At 46.1% G+C, this 21,719-nt stretch overlaps 1 protein-coding gene across 1 annotated transcript in view; it reads left to right on the forward strand.

Annotated features, from left to right (window-relative positions):
* ANKMY1 (ankyrin repeat and MYND domain containing 1) overlaps nucleotides 1-21,719 on the forward strand; it is a 661,439-nt gene that overhangs the window by 490,234 nt on the left and 149,486 nt on the right. The window contains exons 16-18 of the mRNA XM_086943729.1: nucleotides 4,069-4,135; nucleotides 8,467-8,621; nucleotides 14,835-14,933. Coding sequence (XP_086799855.1) covers nucleotides 4,069-4,135; nucleotides 8,467-8,621; nucleotides 14,835-14,933 — 321 coding nt within the window. The remainder of the gene's footprint in view (nucleotides 1-4,068; nucleotides 4,136-8,466; nucleotides 8,622-14,834; nucleotides 14,934-21,719) is intronic.

Here is a 21,719-nt window from a genome sequence, read left to right on the forward strand (position 1 = left end):
GGTCGGTCGGTAGGGAGTTCCAGGTCTTGGCGGCCAGGTAGGAGAAGGACCTTCCTCCCGTTGTCATTCTGCGGATGCGGGGGACGGCGGCGAGGGCATGGCTGGCTGATCGGAGATGTCGTTTGGGAGCGTAGAAGTTGATGCGTTTGTTGAGGTAGCTGGGGCCTTGATCGTGTAGGGCTTTGTGTGCGTGGGTGAGGAGGCGGAAGGTGATTCTTTTGTTGACGGGGAGCCAATGCAGGTCTCTCAGATGTCCGGAGATGTGGCTGTGCCGTGGGATGTCGAGGATGAGTCTGGCTGAGGCGTTCTGGATCCGCTGGAGTCTCTTCTGGAGCTTGGCGGTGGTTCCGGCGTAGAGGGCGTTGCCGTAGTCCAGTCGGCTGGTGACGAGGGCCTGGGTGACCGTCTTCCTGGTCTCGGTGGGGATCCACCGGAAGATCTTCCGTAGCATGCGCAGGATGTTGAAGCATGACGAGGAGACGGCGTTGACTTGTCTGGTCATGGTGAGGGAGGAGTCCAAGATGAAGCCCAGGTTGCGTGCGTGGTCTGTCGGTTTGGGTGCGCTGCCCAGGGCGGGGGGCCACCAGGAGTCGTCCCAAGCGGAGGGTGAGGAGCCCAGGATGAGGACCTCCGTCTTGTCTGAGTTCAGTTTCAGGCGGCTGGTCGTCATCCACTCGGCTACGTCTTTCATCCCTTCGTGAAGGTTGGCTCTGGCGGGGTCGTTGGTCAGGGAGAGGATCAGCTGGGTGTCGTCAGCGTAGGAGATGATGTTCAGGTTGTGTTGGCGTGCGATGGCCGCGAGGGGGCTCATGTAGACGTTGAAGAGGGTGGGGCTCAGCGAGGATCCTTGAGGGACGCCGCAGATGACTTCGGTGGCCTCTGACTTGTACGGTGGTAGACGGACTCTCTGTGTTCTTCCGTTGAGGAAGGAGATGATCCAATCCAGTGCCTTCTCCTGGATTCCGACGTTGCTGAGGCGCTGCACTAGGGTGCGGTGGCAGACGGTGTTGAATGCCGCGGAGAGGTCTAGGAGGATGAGGGCCACTGTTTCTCCGTTGTCCATCAGGGCTCGGATGTCATCGGTGACAGAGATGAGGACGGTCTCGGTGCTGTGGTTGGCTCGGAAGCCCGACTGAGGGGTCGAGGGATCCATTCGTCTCGAGGAAGGCGGCCAGCTGCTTATTGACGGTCTTCTCGATGACTTTGGCTGGGAACGGGAGGAGCGAGATGGGGCGGTAATTCTTGAGTTCGGTGGGGTCCGCTGTAGGTTTCTTGAGTAGAGCGCTGAGTTCGGCGTGCTTCCAGCTCTCCGGGAAGGTGGCGGTGTCGAAGGAGGTGTTGATGATGTCCCGCAGGTGGGGTGCGATGACCGCGTCGGCCCTGTTGAAGACGTGGTGAGGGCAGGGGTCGGTCGGAAATCCGGAATGGATGGAGTTCATCGAGCGGATGGTGTCTTCGGTGCTGGTCGGAGTCCAGGCGCGGAGGGTGGTGGTGGGGGGCGGTGGTTCGGTTGTGGCGTGCGTCGGTTGAGTGCTGAAGCTGTTGTGTATATCCGCGATCTTGTTGTGGAAGTAGGAGGCGAGGGAGTTGCAGAGGTCTTGCGATGGGGTGATGTCGTTGTTTCCGGCATTGGGGTTGGAGAGCTCTTTGACGATGTTGAAGAGTTCCTTGCAGTTGTGTGCGTTGTTGTCCAGCCGGTCCTTGAATGCAGTTTTCTTAGTGGCGCGGATCAGTTGGTGGTGCTTCCGGGTGGCAAGCTTGAGGGCGGTCATGTTGTCCGGTGTTGGTTCCCTTCTCCAGGCTTTCTCGAGGGCTCGGCAGTTCTTCTTGGAGCTCTTGAGTTCGTCGGTGAACCATGGGGCCTTCTTGCTGCCGGGTCTGCAAGGCGGGGTCCTCAGTGGGGCGAGTTCGTCCGCGCAGTTGTTGATCCACTTCGTGAGGTTGTCGGCGGCCTGGCTGGGGTTCGCTGATCTGGCGGGGGGTGCTGGCTCAGGGAGGCGGCGAGCTGGTCAGCTGTGATCTTGTTCCAGCTTCTTCGGGCAACCGGTTGCTGGTGGTGGTGGATCGTCGTTCTTCTGAAGGTGAAGTGGATGCAGCTGTGGTCCGTCCAGTGGAGTCCCGTGGCGTGGCTGAAGGCGATGTCTTTGCTGGATGAGAAGACAGCGTTGAGTGTGTGTCCGGCGAGGTGGGTGGGGGTGGATACCAGCTGCTTGAGTCCGAGGTTGGCGAGGTTGTCGAGCAGGGTGGTGGTGTTGCGGTCGTTGTTGTTCTCCAGGTGGAAGTTGAGGTCCCCCAGGAGGATGTAGTCAGCGGAGGGGAGGGCATGCGGGCTGACGAAGTTGGCGATGTCCTCGCTGAATTGTGTGCGTGGTCCCGGGGGTCGGTAGATCAGGGTGCCTCTGAGGGTGGTCTTCGGGTCGGTGCGGATCTGGAAGTGTAGGTGTTCGGCGGTTTTCAGGGTGTCATTGGTGTTGGTCGTGATGTGGATGGTGTCCCTGTGGATGATGGCGATGCCTCCTCCCATCTGGTTGGCGGAGCGGTCCCTCCGGGTGATCTTGTAGCCCTCTGGGATGGCGATGGCGATGTCGGGCGCTGAGGAGTCGTTCATCCAGGTTTCCGTGAGGAAGGCGACGTCAGGAGATGTGGTGTCGAGGAGGTTCCAGAGTTCGATGGCGTGCCTGTGGACGGAGGGGGTGTTGAGCAGGATGCACTTGAGGTGGTTGCTGCTGGTGTTCGGCTTGGCGGGTGCTGGTGTGGGGCAGGTCCGGATGCAGGTGAACTTGCAGGCGTGGCAGCTGAAGGGTCCGTGGGTGCGCCTCGGGGTGGCTCGGTAGCAATCAGGGATCCGGCCGGTGTTGAGTGCGATGAGTTCGGTGGCGTTGTAGGAGAGTCGGGTCGTCATCCGTCGGTGGGGGCCAGGGGTCCAGGCGCTGGGCGCGGTCCGGTCGCGGACGGGCGAAGACGGGCTTACCTTTGGCGCGCCTTCGGCGCACAATCGGCGCGCCCGCGCCCGCACAAACACAGTGCCACACACTACCTGGGAGAGGACCAACCTTAAAGTACTTAAGGCCAAGATGTAGGTAAATCTGATTTACCGACTCTAGAATACCGAATTTTACCGATTCGGTATTCTAGAACCGGTAAATCAGATGTAGGTATAAATTCGATAATTTTTACCAAATCTGTATGATTCGGTAATTACCGAATCGGTATTTACCGATTCGGTAATTGCCATGTATTCCTATGGGCCTACAGGCCAATAGAAATCAATGTCAATTACCGAATCGGTAAATACCGATTCGGTAAAATTACTGATTTTGCAAGGGTGACAGGGTGTCACTTTGACACCCTGTTGCACCCCTGATTTTGGCTTGTGTGCCATGTGACACACATACATGCCCTTAGGGCATGTATGTGTGCCACATGGCACAGGTGTACATGCACAGATGTGCATGTACACAGGTATTTGTTATTTACCATGCAATAGAATTACATGGTAAATAACGAATCGGTAATGGCCTGTGGCACTGTTTTCAGTGCCACCTACATCTGGATTTACCGATTCGGTATATTTACCGATTCGGTATCTTACAGAATCGGTAAATTTAACGAATCGGTATATTTACAGATTCTGTATATTTGAAGGCCCCTACATCTCCATTTGCAAATACCGGTCGGTAACGGCCGAAATCGTCCGTTACCGATCGGTATTTGCCGACCTACATCTGGCCCTAAATACAAGTACACACATTTTTTGATGTAGGTATTCAAAATATGAGGTGTCATCCTCCTTGCACATCGGCTTGCTAACACCTCCTAATTCTTCATTTTGTTGCATCTGTCTATATGGAGTATGGACTACAATTTTACAAGATTCTAACTTTCTTGACGTCTTGTATATCTGTGACTGTCTGGCTGCCCTTTGTGATTCCCATATACTTCCAGAAAGTTTTGTACTTTAAAAACTCATGTGGTAGTTTTCTTTGCTGTTATTTTTGTACGAATACTTTTCTACCCATAGTCCTAAAAACCTGAGGAGTTAATAAGACTTTTGTTTACATTTTTTAGGACTATACACATCAGGAGCAGAGGAAAGCGAAGAACCTGTTTCATCAGACACAAGCCTGCTCTGTCGGTAATATAAAGATTCAACTTTAAGGGCCATATGTATCAAAGGGTTTTACCCATTTTGTGTCTATGGGAAAATGTGTTCATACATATGACCCTAAATGTTTAAACATATTGTCAAAGTTCACGCTAAGAATTACATGCTCGTAAATGCTCTCAAATTTAAAGCAATCGTTTCACTGTCAATGGTTAACTCAGTAACTCGCATGGTGAACATTTTACTCTAGCTTCCTCTGAGTTTGCTCATGTTCCTTTTTTCTGCACACTCCTCCCTTAATAGCTTCTCCATGTTTCTTCTCTCAACGCTTCTAGAAGTATTACAGTATTCCTTCTTGTTAATCCTATAGATAGCTGAATATTTCTCAGAGTTTCCTCTTTGAAAATGTTTATTTAGCAAATCATTTCTTAGTCTGCTAACACATAGAATTTGGGCTCCTTCCTTGCCCGCTGCAATGGAACTTTTGTAGGTGCCTAAGGAGTGAAAGGAGTTAGGATCAACTGCAATTTAACAATTACAGTATAGCCCATTTGGCCACACAGTAAAACTGTGAGTCGGAAGGTGGGATTAAGTATGCAGTTTTTACAAATTCATAGCAAGACTGATATTTATTTATTTTCATTATTTATTTAAAGGTTTTATATAGCGTTGGCTAGACCCGAAGGTATCAGAGCGCTTTACATGAGTACCAGATCATAGTTACAGGTTAAATTGTTACAAAGGTTACACAGTTATTAGAGCATGGCAACATAGTTACTTGTAAGGTCGAGATAAACAATAAGCACAAATATGTAAGGGGAAAAGCAGTCAAGGGGAGAGATTCAGGGGACGGGGGTAGGAGCAGGGGAAGTAGACAGATAATGAAGGCGGGAAAGAGGAGGGTAGGGTGAGAGACACCGCATGCAGAGAGGAGGGGAGTGGCGACGGGGACACAAACCGGTAGAAGAGTCAAAGCAACGTCCAAAGTCCAGTAAGCTGTGATCCCAGGGGAAGTGGTATCACTTCCCTATCTCTGTTGCGGGAGGCTCCCTTTCCACAGTGGACTCTCTCAGAGGGGTCTCTGAGACTCCAAGGCCTACATACTGGATCTTGCCCCAAAAAGGGGAGAGGGAGTGCTTTGGCAAGGGGTGCCATACCATACCTCAGCTGTGAGTGGCTCCCTTGGCGCAGTGGACTCTCTCAGCGTGTTCGCTGAGACTCCAGAGTATAAATATTGGATCTTTCCCCAACAAGGGGAGAAGGAGTGCTTAGTCAAAGGGCAGAAAGGACAGAGGGCTAGGCAGAGTAGCAGGCAAGGGGAGAGATTAAGAGGAGAGGGGATAGGAGCTAGGGAAGTAGACAAAGAGAGAAAGAGTACTAAATGGGAACATATTTAATTAATGAGGTATTATATAGCGCTGGCTAGACCCGAAGGAATCAGGGTGCTTTACATGAGGAACAATAATGTTGCAATTAACATCAGTTAAAAGTTACATAAGTATCAAGAAAAGCATTTAAAGAACAAAGGGGACAAGGTAAATGGAGCAAGGAAGGGTAAGAGGATAGGGTAAAGGGGTAGGAGGAAGATAAGACATAGAGACGAGGGGAAGATCTGTCCAAGGTCCGGCTGAGTAGGTGACGGCGGGGGGTAGTCCACAACCCATCTCCTCTTTACCTATCGGGTAGCTCCACTGGGCATCAGGAGACTGCAGAGGAGGGAATCCACAGCCCTTCTCTCCAATAGCTATTGGGGTAGCTCCACCGGGCATCAGTCAGAATAGCTATGTCTCAGTCGAGGGAGGGTTCCCAGAGTAAATATCCTTGTGCAGAGGAGTGTGAAAGGCTTCCCTCATAAGCAGCAGGTGTTCAGTAAAGGCAATATAAGTACTCCTTGGCTGGTACTCCATATTCTCTTGGGCAGCTCTAGTAGGGCAACGTGTCTCTTGCCTCCTGTTGTGCTCCCCTCATTCTTGCTCATTTTCTATGCAGTGCCTGGTGGCGAAGGGCGCCATCTTAGGGCCATGCATCGAGGTTCTGGGCATGGGGGCCTGGGTGGAGGGAAATAACATGGATGGTTGGGGTGTGGAAGTAACACAGAGGGCGCACCGGATAGATAGCGAGTAATCCACAGTAATTCAGTTTAAAACCCCCAATCACCCCCTCTGTGAGCACATTGTCTGAAGGGACAATAGAGCTCTGGATCTTTGCCAAAGTACGCACCTGACCCCATGTACGCACCACAGTGTTGGTAGTATAGGCCCTGCTCCAGGTCAGCCGTAGCTGGCAGCCCCAATAGTAAGCAGGCTAGGTAGAGTCCGACTGAGGCGCATCACACGGCTCGAATATGCGAGCACACAGGAGCTATTCACAGCAGTTTTAATATATATAATGTAGAAATATAGTGTAAGAATGCAGAACCACTAATGGATAACCAAAACGGATAAAATGCAACCTCAGTAACAGAAAGCAAAATCTGGTCATTAGATTGAAAGTTTCAATCCTCCTGCCTATACATGAGTTTACCTAAAAATATATAATACGCCCTATTCTAAACTAGGGATCAGAGAACCCCTATTTAAATCAGAAAAGCAGGAAAAGTGTCAGCATTTCAGAACCTTTGTAGAATTTCTCAAAAGGGAAAGAATATCATATAGCATGAAGCCACGCAACAGAGATGTCGTAAAGAGGTCTATTGCTCTCAAAGTCTAAAGGGAATCCGAATGAAGCTGAATTGTGATCATTAGTTATAAACACAAAAAGAACCTTTGAGACTCCCATGTCACATGTCTCATTATTTTGCAGGTTCAAACAGTAAGACTTGGCAACCACTCTTGACACTCCTTTCCTTTGGTCCACACATCATAATGTCCCTGAATTCCTCCCATCTTCCTATTCTGCACAGACAGTAGTCCTCCCGTCGTTCATTAAGGCTTCTCATCCCTGCCAAAGTACTCCTCCCGAACCTTACTATCTCTTTCACACAATGTGCCTTTCTCTATTGATAAGATTGCACAACTGCATCTGCAGAGCAGAGAAAAAAAATGCATCCATAGCAAATGTTCACGTTGGAGGTTAAACATTAAGAAATCTAAATGCTTAAGGCCTTTGGTCAACTTAATGTGGCTAGCATTTCAGTACACGTTTAAATGAATGATTACAGATGCATATATGTGGCCTAAACAAACAGTAAGATGGAGCCAAAATGACGCTGCTCAAGGTGATTACCTCAATCACTGAGCTTAGGGCCAGTGCTATATACTTATAGACATGCCTTTAGAATGTCTCTGTTATCTGTTTTAGTGTCACATTGTATGTACTGAAGGGAAATTCCTGTGAAGAAATCAATCCTCCTTGCTCTTCCTGAACTCAGCAGTGCCTGTCAAATGATGCAAACTCTTGGGCAAAAAAGAGCTTTGAAAACCTGGACTTCTGTGGCCTTGCCCTTCCAGCCCAGAGTCACCATAATGGAGGAAATGCCATTAAGGTGATATCAGCAGTGGGCAGAGATGGAAACAGGTGAGCATGTTTACCAGCCAAGCTCTGTCTCAGGCTGACATCACACAGAAGCATCTCTCGGCTGTGTGAAATTTGAGCAGTCTCGAAAGATCACACTCCTATCTATCGTCGATGTACAAACCTTGGGCTTTTTAGCAACAGGTGCTTTTGTGGTAAAAAAAATAGGAGAAGGTATTGCATTTTTAACAGTTCTTAGCAATAGAGGGTCTCTTGGAGACCCAGAGAAAAAGGCTTCTGTAGTGAACAAATTGTTCCAATGGCAGCATTCTTTTGACCAAAAGATCAATTGGGATTGCATAGGTCACACAGAATATATAACTTTATTTAATTGCTATTACATCACAAAACTGGTGCATATTGACTATTATCTTTGTTGTGTCTTTTATTGACACCAGTTCCACCAACTGATAGGGACTGATTTTGTTCTAGTAATGTACATTAATTACCAAGAAATTAGAAACTAGAATAAGGAACATTTTTTCCATAGAAAACCTACTGCCTTGACAATGTAACATGTGTTCCCTGAGTCACATGACACAACCAGAGAGAATATTAAATTTGTACAATTTAGGTGACAATGCAATAGTTACGTGTGTGTGTGACTTAACACAAGGTTAACAACAGTAAGTCTTTTGAACATAACAAGTGTTTCCATTGCTTCGATTTGTTCATTATTAAGTTTTTGTTTAATTTGTTGCCTCTGAGTCATTTTTTACTCAGTGATGCTTTTTGTCTGTGTAATTTTAGATATTGAAACCTATTCATTACAAAAAATAAAACGTGCAATGTTTATCATGATAGAAATAAAACAGGATTTATGGTATTTAATGCTTTCTTCTTTGCAGAAAAATTGCTTTTAAATATTGTTATCAGTGTGGACGGTCTGTCGGTGTCCGACTCTTTCCGTGCCCTCGTTGCCATGCTGTGTATTTTTGCAGCAAAACTTGCCAAAAGAAATCTTGGGAGGAGCGACACAAAAATGAGTGTATTCGATTTCAAGGTAAGTTTATAAAGATCAAGGGCTTCAGTTTCAGGAGCCTCCCCTCATGTTGCCATATATTTGAATCTAAAAAATCAGGGGCACTAAGTATGTCGGACTGGGTCTGCCCTTAACACAGACACGTGTATTTAACTGGTACTAAAAGGATCTCACAATTTGACATTGATTATGCCTATATGATTCACTTATAGAATATATAAGAAACTTTAAAGTACAATAAAGTGCATAACATATTGCCAGCCATAATTATCATTAACAGAACCTTAGATTTTTGAGAGGACATTTGCCTGTGGGTCAAACAGGTTAATAAGTGTCATAAGTTTCTTCTTAGAGACGTAGAATCAATCAAACAAGTTTCTCTCTTCCAAAGGTTTACAAGTAGTTTTGGTGGCACATTTCCGCCCACTAGATTGAGCCTGGGGCTTTCTCAAGGCAAAAAATATATAGTTCTTGTAATGATTGCAACTTCTCAAATTCGCAATGCATTTTCCATAGATTTAAGCACTACAGCAAAAACTGAACGGAATGGCACAAAATTTTGAAGGAAGTTTCATCTTGGTCCTGAAAGCATGCTTTTTGTGATTTAGTGTGAATTCGTTCATTAGTTTTGGAGATATTCACCACCAAAAATATTTGTACAACTGGACGGTGGGGTTTGAGGGACTCTAATTCAATTTCAAAATATCGAGGTTCTGCGTGACCCAGAGAGCTTTTTTCTTCCCTTGGGTCATCTTGCTTCGCAGGAGTCAGACTCCAGCAGGAGTGAGCCTAATTGGCTGCCAGCAGCATAAAGAAAAATGTTGCTGGCAGCCATTACAGGACTTGGAGACATAGTCCCCTGTCCTGCAATTTATTTAGAGAGTTGTATATAGCGCTGGCAAGAGCTGAGGGTATCAGAGCACTTTATAAACAGAAAGATATGCAGTTCCTAGGGAACACTGTAGGTCGACGTGCACGCAGTGTGTGGTGGGTCACACACTTGTAGGCAGGAGAAAAATCCCTCCTTTCGGGAAAGAGACCCTCACACACCCCCCAACAGTGGGGTGTCTTGCTTCATCATCGGGTCTGCTCCTAAATGGGTCGGCGCTACAATACCCGATATGTGCCCTTGCCGGGGCCTTTTGATGGAGATCTTTGTTTCCTTTGCCATAAAGTGCAGTGCGTGTGAGGGCCCTAGTTAGTGTGAATGGGGAGAGTGTAGAAGTGAGGTTAAAACAGGGCCTGCAATCCCTAGGTGCTCTGGCTCTTTATATAGTACTATCAGCCCGTCCCAACGTTGTCCGGGTACGAAAAACAATGTCTTAAATGGTTAGAATAGGCAAGGCAAAGTTTTTTTTAAAGTTCATGGCATAGTACATTTATTGTTTCATGCTACTTGCCAGTGCGGCTGCTCAGAACCCCTCTTTCTGTTGCGCGGAAGGTGAGCATGTGCTCTGCGGTTTGTTGTCCTTTCCGCAGAATGCGAACGTGTATGTCCGCTCCTGCCGACGCCCCTGATCAGTCCTGGCATGCACACTGAGGGCGTGTGCCTCAGTAGGTTCAAGCACTCCCCAAAGACTTGCTTGGTGCACTTAGACGCCCTACATAGCGTCACTGCCAAACGCCACAACTCCAAGGACGCTATTCCCCCTCTCCGCAATGCTTCCGGCGTCTCTGAAGGCACACTCCCACAACAATGCTAAACGACACGCCTACTTTAAGATGTGTCAGAACGCTATTCTGACATAGGACGCTTTTCGCAAGCATTGCTTTACAGCAGAACGCCCACGCCCACGCCCACAACGGACTACTTTGTCCCAAAACGGTCTTTTTCACTTGTAATGTATATATTGGGCTGGTGTATAGCCTATGTCCATCTGCTTATACTCACCTTTCCAATGCTGTATAGGGTGTTCTGATTGGCGCTGTAGTTCCGGAGCTTACCCGCCTCAAATGTTTGGACTCTCTCTTTATAATATTAGTATGGATACCAAAAAGAAGTAAGGTTAAAACAGGAACTAGTGGTCCACCCAGAACTATTTTAATGATTGTGGTCACTATCCTGGTAAAAACGTGAGAGTTGGAGCACACCCTGTTATAAGGTCACAGGATTGTGCGCACTTATGGTCAACATGTTTCTTGACACTACTTCAATTAAAAGGCAATTCTTCAGCACCTTAAAAGTGATCTATCTACACTTTTTGGTGTTGCAGCTGTGAGATACAAGACTTAACATTTCCTGCACCACTCTGTTAATAAGTGATTCTTCTAAGATAGCGTTTCCCAAACTGTGGTCTGCAGACCTCCAGGGGTCCTTGAGACATTCCCAGGGGTCCGCAGGACTCGAGTGCCTGTCGTCGTTGTGAAAAATTAAACACCCATGCGTCCTCACAGCACACAAGAGCAGTGAATGTTGGCGCAGGGGCGGCGAGACCACCACAACAACACAATCGGGAGGCGGGGGCAGAGAATGGGCAGTGGGCAGTCAGGGGGGCAGGGCCGCAGGGGGCACAGCGGCTGGGGAAATGAGTGGAACAGAAGGCAAAAGGGGCACAAAAACAAGGAAAAAACGAGTGGCACAGAAGGGCACAGAAAAATGAGTGGAACAGAGGGCAGAAGGGCTCAGAAAAATTAGTGGAACAGAGGACAGAAGGACACAAAAAACGAGGGATGAATGAGTGGAACAGAGGGCAGAAAGGCACAAAAAACGAGTGGAACAGAGGGTAGAAGGACACAAAAAACGAGGGAAAAATGAGTGGAACAGAGGGCAGAAGGGCACAAAAAATGAGGGAAAAAGGAGTGGCACAGAGGGCAGAAAGGCACAAAAAACGAGTGGAACAGAGGGCAGAAAGGCACAAAAAACGAGTGGAACAGAGGACAGAAGGGCACACAAAATGAGGGAATAACGAGTGGAACAGAGGGCAGAAAGGCACAAAAAACGAGTGGAACAGAGGGCAGAAAGGCACAAAAAACGAGGGAAAAACGAGTGGAACAGAGGGCAGAAAGGCACAAAAAACGAGTGGAACAGAAGGCAAAAGGAGCACAAAAACGAGGGAAAATTACGTGGCACATAGGGCAGATGGGCACAAAACATGAGTGGCACAGAGGCAAAATACAGAAATATAGGGGCAGCTAAGAACAGAAGGCAGAACGGGCAGAGAGGCACGGGGCAGTGAGGGGAATAGAAGGGAAAACTGGGCAGAGACACAGGCAGCGGGGGAAGACATTCAAGAGCAGTCACAGACACAACAATGAAAATACAGGCAATACAATAAAAGCAATAAAGCGTTGAGAGGCACATGTGTATAGGTTACCGTTACTTGGCAGGCAGGTAAAAATAAATGCAGCCAGGATCAGCAGCAGGATTTTCGTCCTGCTGTCTGATTGCTCACTTTCCACAAGCCCTTGGGTGAATTATGTGTGCTGTCAAGCTTTCATATTCAGACATATCAAGCTCTTATTCTGTGTAGCCTTTGAAGTTTGTTGTTGGCAAGGGACGGGGCAGTGGGCATCCTAACAGGAGAGGGTCATGTCAGGTGCCACGCGAGGCCTCTCTGAAATATGCCTTAACTGCGCTGCTCACCCCTTGGTGGTAAAATGTTGTTCTGCTGTCTGTGACTAAGGGGCAGATGTATCAAGATTCCGATTTCCTAATTCTAAATAGCGATTTTTTGCGAATTGCTATTTAGAATTCGCAAAATGCAATGTATGTACAAAATCACTATTTTTTAGCTATTTCATAATATTCTTTATTTGCGAATTCGCATTTTGTGAATTCGCAAACAAGGAATAATTTCCAATGCATTCCTTTTGGCCAGGAGGCCCATAGGAATGATAGTGCAATAATTCTCAAATTGCGAATTCGCAATTTGCTAATCGCAATTTGAGAATTATTTCAAGGGTGCAGGAGTGTCTCAAAGACACCCTGCTGCACACCTGAAATGTACATGTGTGTGCATGTGGCACACATACATGCCCTATGGGCATGTATGTGTGTCACATGCCACCCTCACAAATGCCAAATAGGGTATTTTTAAAAGAAATCGCAAATTACCACCAACTACAAGTTGGTGGTAATGTGCGATTTCTTAACACAAATTCGCAATTTCTAAAAGTTACATACATATCATTTAAGGAATCGCAAAAATTGCGATTTCTTAAATGCTATGGCAAAATAAGGAATCGCAATTTTTTGCGATTCCTAAAATTGCGATTTTTTGTTACATTCCAAATAATGCTAAAAGGCCGTTTGCGAGTCGCAAATGCCTTGATACATCTGGCCCTAAAGATTATGTCTAACAGGGGTTTATGGTAATTGACATAGCATAGTTCCATGATCTCGCTGAAACAATATGCCTCTTGTGCAGATACCTTCCTGGCATCCCTTGCACTTCCATGATGAACTCCTAATATAGACCTTGAATTTGCTTGTACACTGGACTCATCGCTTTCTGCACTATCTTGTTTGAATTTTCACAAATTCGTTGCTCCTTGGGGCATGTCTTTATTATAAAATGCTTCATAATTGTATAATATTTTAGACCTTCTTAAACTGTGAATAGGTAGAAATGCTAATAATTCACAATCATTCAACTTGTTGCTGTAAGGAAGGGTCACCACTCCAAGGCTCTGGAATGAGAATGTAGAGGTGCTGCTATGGCTGAGAGCAGGAGACTTGTACCACTAAATAATACACTGCTGTGTGCATACATGTCCATGCCAATAGACCCAATTCAGGCTGTCTTCTTCTTGAAATTGCCTCTGCTTCAAAAGACGTTTTTTAAAAGAAATTTAAATTGTACAAATTGCTTGGGGGTCCCCGGCTTACAGTAGTGATTCAGTGGGGGTCCTCAGGAGTCAAAAGTTTGGGAACCACTGTTCTAAGGAATCCAAATTTGTCTTTACCGCAAAAAAATATTTTTTGATGAATTTGAAAATTTTCTAAATTGTTTAAAATAATTGTGTCTGCACATAGGTGCCAGTGCCGGCAGCAACCAAGAACTTTACAATAAACCCTCTTCTGTTACTTCCCTGTGGCCTACTAGTATGCATTCACCGGTGGCTCTATCATCCAGTGCACACATGGGTGAAATGTGGTCCCTATGCAATGAAGAAATTGCCAGTAAGTAAAAAGTGGCTAAACATTGTATGTTGTTTTTAACCATGAGTGCGTGCAGAAATAATCAAAGACGTTGCTGAATGCTACACGCAACTCATGATAAATATTTTTTTTGTGAGGAATCTTTTTCTCCCCCCTCTATGGGGACCCAGGGGGGTGTTTGAGATGTGTGCCACATGTAACAGAGTTAGATAAGATACACACATACAACATTCTTCCAAACTTTTTGGGGTGTTGGTTTCTCTGTTTATATGGGAATCTTGCAAATGATGAAAATTTGAGCAAATCGTTAAGAAACTACCCATTGCTCCCTGGTGGTTGCTTACATGAGGCCCTTCCTATATTTTTCCACCTACACTGGGTTACATTTTTTGGTTTGTCTTGAAGCAGAGGATCTGTCTCTCAAAACACAAACACGCATACTGGGGGTGCTCCAAGATAAACACTAGAACCGTTTGCTCCCTTATTATTAAAATATGGGGATCCCATGTATTGAGTAAAATATGTGGGACATTTATCAAGGGTTTTGGCTTGAAGTGATACTATATAAAGAGCAAGCTTCCTACAAGGCCCATTACAAGTAAACCGGTAATCAACTTGGTCTATCGCCCTCTTGGAATTGTCATTACCCTGACCATCAGTAATTTTGTTGCAGAGGAGAGAATTTCTTCTGCTTGCAAGATAATGTGGAATAGCATGCAGGAATCAGTCTTTGCACACTGATTGCACCTTTTTCTCCATTTTCGGTTGGGTTTTCACCAATACGTTGTGCCCAGGTGAGAAACTATTAACCCCTGTGTTTGTGATTCTCGATGGGGCCGACGAATCCTGCTATCAGGCCATTTGTGAATTACTTCCCACTTGTAATTTCCCATTTGGTTTTACAACAAAGGTATCAGCTCTCAGTTTTTTATTTTATTTTAATTGGAGGCTGCTCAGTATTGCACTTGCGGTGAAGCTCATCTTGTGATTTTTTGTTTGTTGGTTAAAATAATAGCTATGGAAAAATCCCACTTCCCCTCTTCCCTTACAGTAGAGAACCTTAAAAGCATCACCGGTGTGTGTTTTTTAGCCACTAACATAGTTGTTGTGTTTTACCTTTTCTATTACACTAGCTGGGAAGAGTAAAAAAGATCAACAGAGTAAGCCTAAGAAGTCACAAGTCAAGGAAGATAAGAAAAGTGCGAAAAAAACACCTAGAATAGGCAGAGAAGGTAAAGTTTTAGGTGGGTCAAAGCTTTTACATGTTTAATACCTATGTTAAAAACCTAGATTGTGAGACGATTGAAACCGATGAAGCAGGGAGCAGGCTTTTAATCAAAGTTTGATTAGAAACATATCTTTTTGTAATGTTCTTGTTTAAATTTTGCATACATAACCTCGTGCAATAAAAGCACCCCTTGTACAAGCTTATAGCAAGATTGTAAGGTCCTTTAAAGTTTATAGCCCACCCGATGTACATCTTAGCTATTATATTACATATTACAATGCTACATTTATTGTCATTATCAAATAATTACAGAACACAATGGCAACCTTATATTTACGGTGGGAAGTCATCTAGAGGAAATTGCAAGCACTCCATAGATTTGAATTTTCAGCCAATTTCACATGACGTCTAACTAACTTCAACCTTATTTCTTTGGCAGTACACCATTCTCCTACATCTCTGAGCTAGGCTACCACCTCTGGAACTTTAGGATATAGGCAATATATCACAGGGCGCCCTTTTGCCAATAGCAGGATAAAATAAAAAAGCCTCTTTATCCCCTGTTTTTAGTGCGACCCCATTCCCAGCAGACATACCTGGCGGTTAAGCTGTAAAACAACATTCAGTCCTTGATATCGAAGTATCATCTGTTTCTAATACTAAGAGATCATTGGACAGTTCCAGGTCAAATGTAAATAGGTGGATTCCACAAGCTTGCACGTGGGGCACTCTACAATTTTTTGTGGATCTACTTTATGAAGTAAGGGCACTGCTTAATTTGAGCCGGTGGTTTCTGGTGGAGCCCACCATCACTCATTTTCAGGGACTGCCATTTATTTTACCTCCTCAGACAAAATATGATAGAGAAAGACTGAAAAACCGGCACAAAGGTAAAAAGGAGACCTGCAAGAGTCAAATGAAGGGGCAGAAGTGCCTAGTGGTGGATGAAAGAATCCTGGGTGAATTCAAGACTGCGCAGCATTTAATAGCACCAGTCGTGGGCTTCTGAGCAGAGCTTTGGGAGAGCGGCACTCATTCTTTTACAAACTAAGCACTAATTAAGGCAAAAGTAACGCAAGTACTATGAACAAAATTAAATTGTATAAGCCCTAAATCTGCTGTTGCTAGTGGTTGTAAGTATAAGTGTTAGAGTCTCATCCCATTTTCTATCCATGAAACATGCACCATAGTCGGCCTCCCATTTTTGTTTGGCTTTTATAAGAGGTTTAGTCTTGTCAATCATTAGCACCAGATATAATGTTGCGATTACTTCTCTGCCTTCAGCACCAAGTCCAATGTAAGGGATTTATTTTGGTCTTCCACTACTTTTCCTCAAGTGTTTTTTCTGCTGTTCTTGTAACTGCATGATAATATAGGAACTGTCCCATTTCTAGTTGAAAGGCTTAAGCTCTTTCGCGTGACAATAATGCCCCATTCGGGTATAGATCAGCAGCCTACATACTCCCTCCCCTCTTCAATTTACCCATACCTTGTTCTCTGTCTAGCCTCTGAAATTCCTGTATCTCCCATAGTGGCAACGTATGGGAAAAGAGGAGGAACCTGCCCTATCTGTGCTTTACACTATCCAATCATGTAGTACTATTCAGACTATGCATATTTTTCTAGGTATTCTGTGCACTTGATCATCGTCTTACCATTAGTTCTTCTTTCTGTATCGGATTCGTACCTTTCACCAAACGTTCATCTGTTCCACTATGTGGGTCATACCATTCTGCTGCAAAATGCAACTGCATCACCTGATAATAGGCTTCCAGATCAGGTACTCCCAACCCTCCTTCCTTGTTCTAGGACATTACAGTGTGTCCATTTTTACTCTGCCTCTTTTCTTCCCTCATAAATCTAGTCTTCTCTGTCGATTTTGCGTTTTTGAGTGTCCTTTGTGGGACTAGAGACACACTACATTGAAAAATATACAAGCACCTAGGCAGAACCAGCCTTTTGGTTATTGCTATCCTGCCGGCCGTGGATAAGGGCAGCTCAGTCCACGGGTCTACGTACTTTTTCATGTTTAGTAATAGTTACGTTCTAGCTACCTGTCCTGTATGTGCGCACCACAATCCCCTAATAACAAAAGGAGTCTGTTTTCCACGGTACACCAATAGTGGGGAGCCTAGCCAACGGTATATTTCTCACCGACCCAGTGGAAATAACACAGATAGTTGGCTATTCGCAGATAGTACCTTGTGTTTCCCAAATTGCTCCCTCTCATTCGTCAGTACTTTCAGAGAGACTTCCGGATCTGACGAGTACACCAACAACCCATCCGCATGCAATGATTCCACATGCTTATGTTTCCCTGTTTGTAATGACCACCCAATTAGTGCCTTACACAGTCTACAAGCAAATGGCTCTATGAACAGTGCAAAACGGTGACAAGGGGCACCTCTGTCTTGTTCCCAGCTCCAGTTTCCACTCTTGCGATATAATGTCATTGGTCCGAACTCTAGCCAACAGCTTAGTATAAAGCAGGGGCCCCAGCTTAATATAGTGAGGTCCAACTTTTATTGTCATAAGAACTGTGCAAATAAATGGACACATAACATAGCTGACTTATGTCTTGCTGTCCTGCCTCATGAAGCTTATTTTTTTATTGTAATCAGTTATCTGCTGCCCTCCCACTGTAGATTTAAAACCTCACCTACAAGTTAAAACCTACAAATACTGGGGTAGATTTACAAGCCCCTTGTGCCACTTTTGCATCACTTTTCCCATGTTAAAAGTGACGCAAAAGTGGCGCAAGGGGCTTGTAAATCTTCCCCACGGTATCTCTTAAAAGAGACAAGTCCTTTCCTCTTTTTTAGGTCTCGCCCTGGTGAAAGCGTGAGGCACGTTCTCGCCGCGAGACCTATAGCCGTCAGCTCTGCTTACAAGGAGCCAAAGGGGAGACACGCGCAGCAGGCCGGAATCGGATCAGGTCCCGCGCGTGAACACGCGCTTCGATTCCAGCATGCTCCTCAGTCACCATGGATCACGCATGCACACACACACAGACACACAGCCACACATATACACATGCACAGCTAACAGACACACAGCCACACATATACACACGCACACCTACACACACACAAACACACAGCTATACCCACACATACCCACCCCCCCCCCACCCCCCCACTCACCGGCTGCACCTTCACACAGTCCACGGGGTACATGAGGCAATGCTCCATGATGCCGGCCACGGCCTGGCCAGCATGTGGGTGGTGACGGTGGATCCCTCGGGCAGCGCTTTGAACTCCAGACCCTCCTCCTGGCAGTCCTGCTCCTGCTGGGCTGCTACGTGGCGCGCTTTAGGGGACACACGCGCGTCTTGCGCTGTGAACGTGCGTGTCTCTTCTCGCGCTCCACCACGCTTTCACGAGCGAGAGCGCCATTCTTTGTATCAGAAGTGCTGTGTGCCTTCCAGCACTGATGCGTCCCCGGACTCCGATAAAACCCCCTGACGCCGCCCCCACTACTCGGCACCATCTGCCGCTTTTACTCTATTCCAACGCACCGATTTTGGGCACCATGTGGCTGTTTCCTGCTCTAGCAATTTTCCCATCTCGCCGTATGGGGCAGAGGCCCCGCTCGCACGTGGACCTGCTGCGGAACTTACTGATGGGCTGGTGCGGCACGAGCGACTACAGACAACCTGGGTTTGCACAGATGAGCTGCGCTTCTACGCCGAGTGGGTGAGCATGGGACTGGGGCCAACGGATGGAAGCTGCAGGATAGTTGGAGGGGGGGGGGTTAATGAGGGCTCGGTAAAATGAGTGGTTGGTGCACAAGCAGGTGCAGGGGATCGTCTACCTTTCTGCCCAAACAAGTGGAGCCACGCAACACAGCACTTTCAAGACATGCCAGCCCGATGGTGACAGAAGAGTATTTTTTTTTGCCTGGCCGCAGTGCTGAGTTTCACCGGTGCCCTCCTGATTGCAGCCGCCATTGGCACCCAATGCTCTAAGATCGGTGCGCAGCTAGTCAACGCCACGGTGGAATTGCTCGAAAAGTTCATCAGTAAGATCCAGTCGGGCCTGGCTGCAATGGCGCACAGCCTCCAGGCAGCAGCCAAGGTTAGTTCCCTTGCATTTCTGGTGCTTGTTTTATCTGTTTGTATCTCACTATCCTTCGCTCCTCGAGCTGTCGGGCCCCATCCCTCTTTCGATCTCTGTCCTCCCCTCCTCCCATCTCGGTCTTATTGTGTGGCTGTCGATGATCTGATGTCTGCGTCTCTGCTCCACTGTCTCATCCTCTGACTGCCTTCAGTGGATGGCTCTCCTCTTCCCTCACCCGTTAGTCCCCCAGGGCCTGCTGTAGTATGCTGTGCTCTTCTCCTCTCTCCCAGGGCTCAATGGGATTAGCTGTCTGACAGCCCCTCCTCCCTTATGCGGCCTCTCCCCATCTCTCCCCCTGTATTAACATTGTTTTCTCCCCTTGCACTATCCCTCTTTTTCCTACACAGATCTCATAATTTACTTTCATCAGTCGATCCCCTTCACCATCTACTTCTCCCACGGTCTCCCTGTTAACATCAATTACAACCCCGCCTACATTAATGTGTGCCTCATTTCTCACAGCATTCTGCTCGATCCATTACTCCCTGTTCTCAAGCACTCCCTTGGATCGCAGCACACCCTCTAGTGTTCCTTCCCTTGTCCTCTCCTCTGCTGAACCTCAAGTCTCCAGAGGTCCTCTCCTTTATTCTCGCTCCTCGTCTCGGCCTCCCACTTTGACATTATTGTCCCTCTTCTTATCTTGCCGTTTCGCCACACTCGTTGTTACTCCTTCATTGGAACCAGTGGGAAAACAAAATGCAGTTGTCGGGTGTGAAAATGCAGCATGAGTAAAAGTGTGAGGGGCCAAAGAAATTAAAAGCCTGAAATGCTGAGGAGTAATTGAAATTAGGTCAGGATAAACGTGCAGCTACAGATTAAGATGCTCATTTAGACTCCAATAAAAACAAGCATTTGCGATGCACTCGGTCTCGCAGTTATGCGAGTTTAATCTATTGGCATTGTAAATAACAAAGCCTATTATTTATGTTTTTAAAAAGAAAACAAAAATAAAAGGCATTGTTATTTGCAATGTCAATAGCTCAAACTCGCGTCAATGCGAGACCTATTGCATTGCAAATGCTTGTTGCTTAAGTGACTTGAGAGCAACAAGGAAATACTTACTAGTGAGCCTTTCAGAATCTGTTTTTGTACAGAAGGAGCCAGCATAAAAATGTCCTTTTTTCTCTGAAAAAAGCGAAAGTAGCACAACCTCTTCTTGCTAGTCTACGTCCTCACTTATGTGGGGGTACTGCCTCCCGGATCGCGCATTATGTAGCTTGAAGACACCTTCTTTTAGATCTCTACTACGTCAGCATTTGCTGTGGTCGAAGACCTTAAGTTATCAATACTTTAAAGCATATACATCACCACCTATACATACAGAGAGTGGACTTTCAGCCAGCCTCCTTCAGCCATTAGCTCTCACGGGGTTTTAAGGATTTACCATTGGTTGGGTGAGATGTACTTGAAGGCCATTGCATTTAGTGGAAGGTTACATGGCAAAAGCAATTTCTTGACTTCTTTCCCTCCGGATAGCTCTGCTGCCACTTTTGTGGATTTCTCCATGTCATCCCCTCCCTCACTTCACCCTGTCAATGCCACCCATGCAGGGTACGGCCGCCTGCTGTCGCTCATGGTATTTGCTTTGCCAAATGCTTGTTGAATTGAGTTGCAAGCACAGGCAAAACCAATATCTCTCCAGGATGTTTATTACATTGTTTTTAGATGCAATTTGACTGCAATCTTTGAGTGTCGTTTTGTACCTTTCCAACTTGGCCAAAGAGTGTCATCTAGACATACTCTGATGGCCGTCTCGCAGTTTTATTTTCTATACTTTCAAGAGAAGCACCTTGATGGTCCTTAAGGAAGTACAGAAAATAACTTTCAAACATGGCCAGAGTCCGATATTGGCTTTGCTAGGGCTTGCAGCACAAATGTAAAGATGCAATGTCAAAGCCAGTACAGTGAGCAAACCAGCATTGGCAAAGCTAGACCTGCTGCCTTCGTAAATGCCTGCTTTTCTTTTTTATCTCCCTCTGTAAGCTATATAAATGTGTGCAATAGAGTGCTCCCAGGTCAAAACTCCTTAGACCACAGCTGGGACAGGGAAAATGAAGTCAGGCTAATTGCATTGCTGATAAGTAATTCAGGCGTTTTCTTTTTCAGACTTAGTGCTCCTTTCCGGCACAGTTGTAAGGAAATCTCGGGTTTTTACAGCAAGTGTATAGCAAATAAAAAAATATATAATCTAGCTTTGGTTGGCCAGAGAAAGTTTGCCTTCTTGGTAAGTGAACTAATGTTGTCTAGGATGAAGTCTACTGGCCTTATTCGTCAGAGGTCATGGATCGGCCTCATACTCCTGATAGGGGGCAAATGATTGAGAAACAAAGCTAGGGCTTGGCTCAAAATAAGTTAACAAGGATAAGCAAGTATGTTCCTGCTGGTACACACATGATTTTCTGTTGTAGGAAATAATGCTTCTGCGCATTAGTACAGACCATGAGGTATTGGGATATCTTTCCTACGTTTTACTTCAGATTTGCCAATGACGTCTGGGGCCATTACCCAATATATGTGCTAAACTGTGTTGTAAAATGAATCGGTTTGGTCCAGTTTGAAAACAGATTTATTGGCTCGAGGACGCTCTGTTTACTTGTTCAATGAATTCACTCTGTGTTGATGGGACTAAACACAGTGGGCAAACACGATATTACATAGGTATAGAAACAAGA

The sequence above is a fragment of the Lissotriton vulgaris genome, chromosome 11 (assembly GCF_964263255.1).
Source record: "Lissotriton vulgaris chromosome 11, aLisVul1.2, whole genome shotgun sequence".
Classification (NCBI taxonomy): Eukaryota; Metazoa; Chordata; class Amphibia; order Caudata; family Salamandridae; genus Lissotriton; species Lissotriton vulgaris.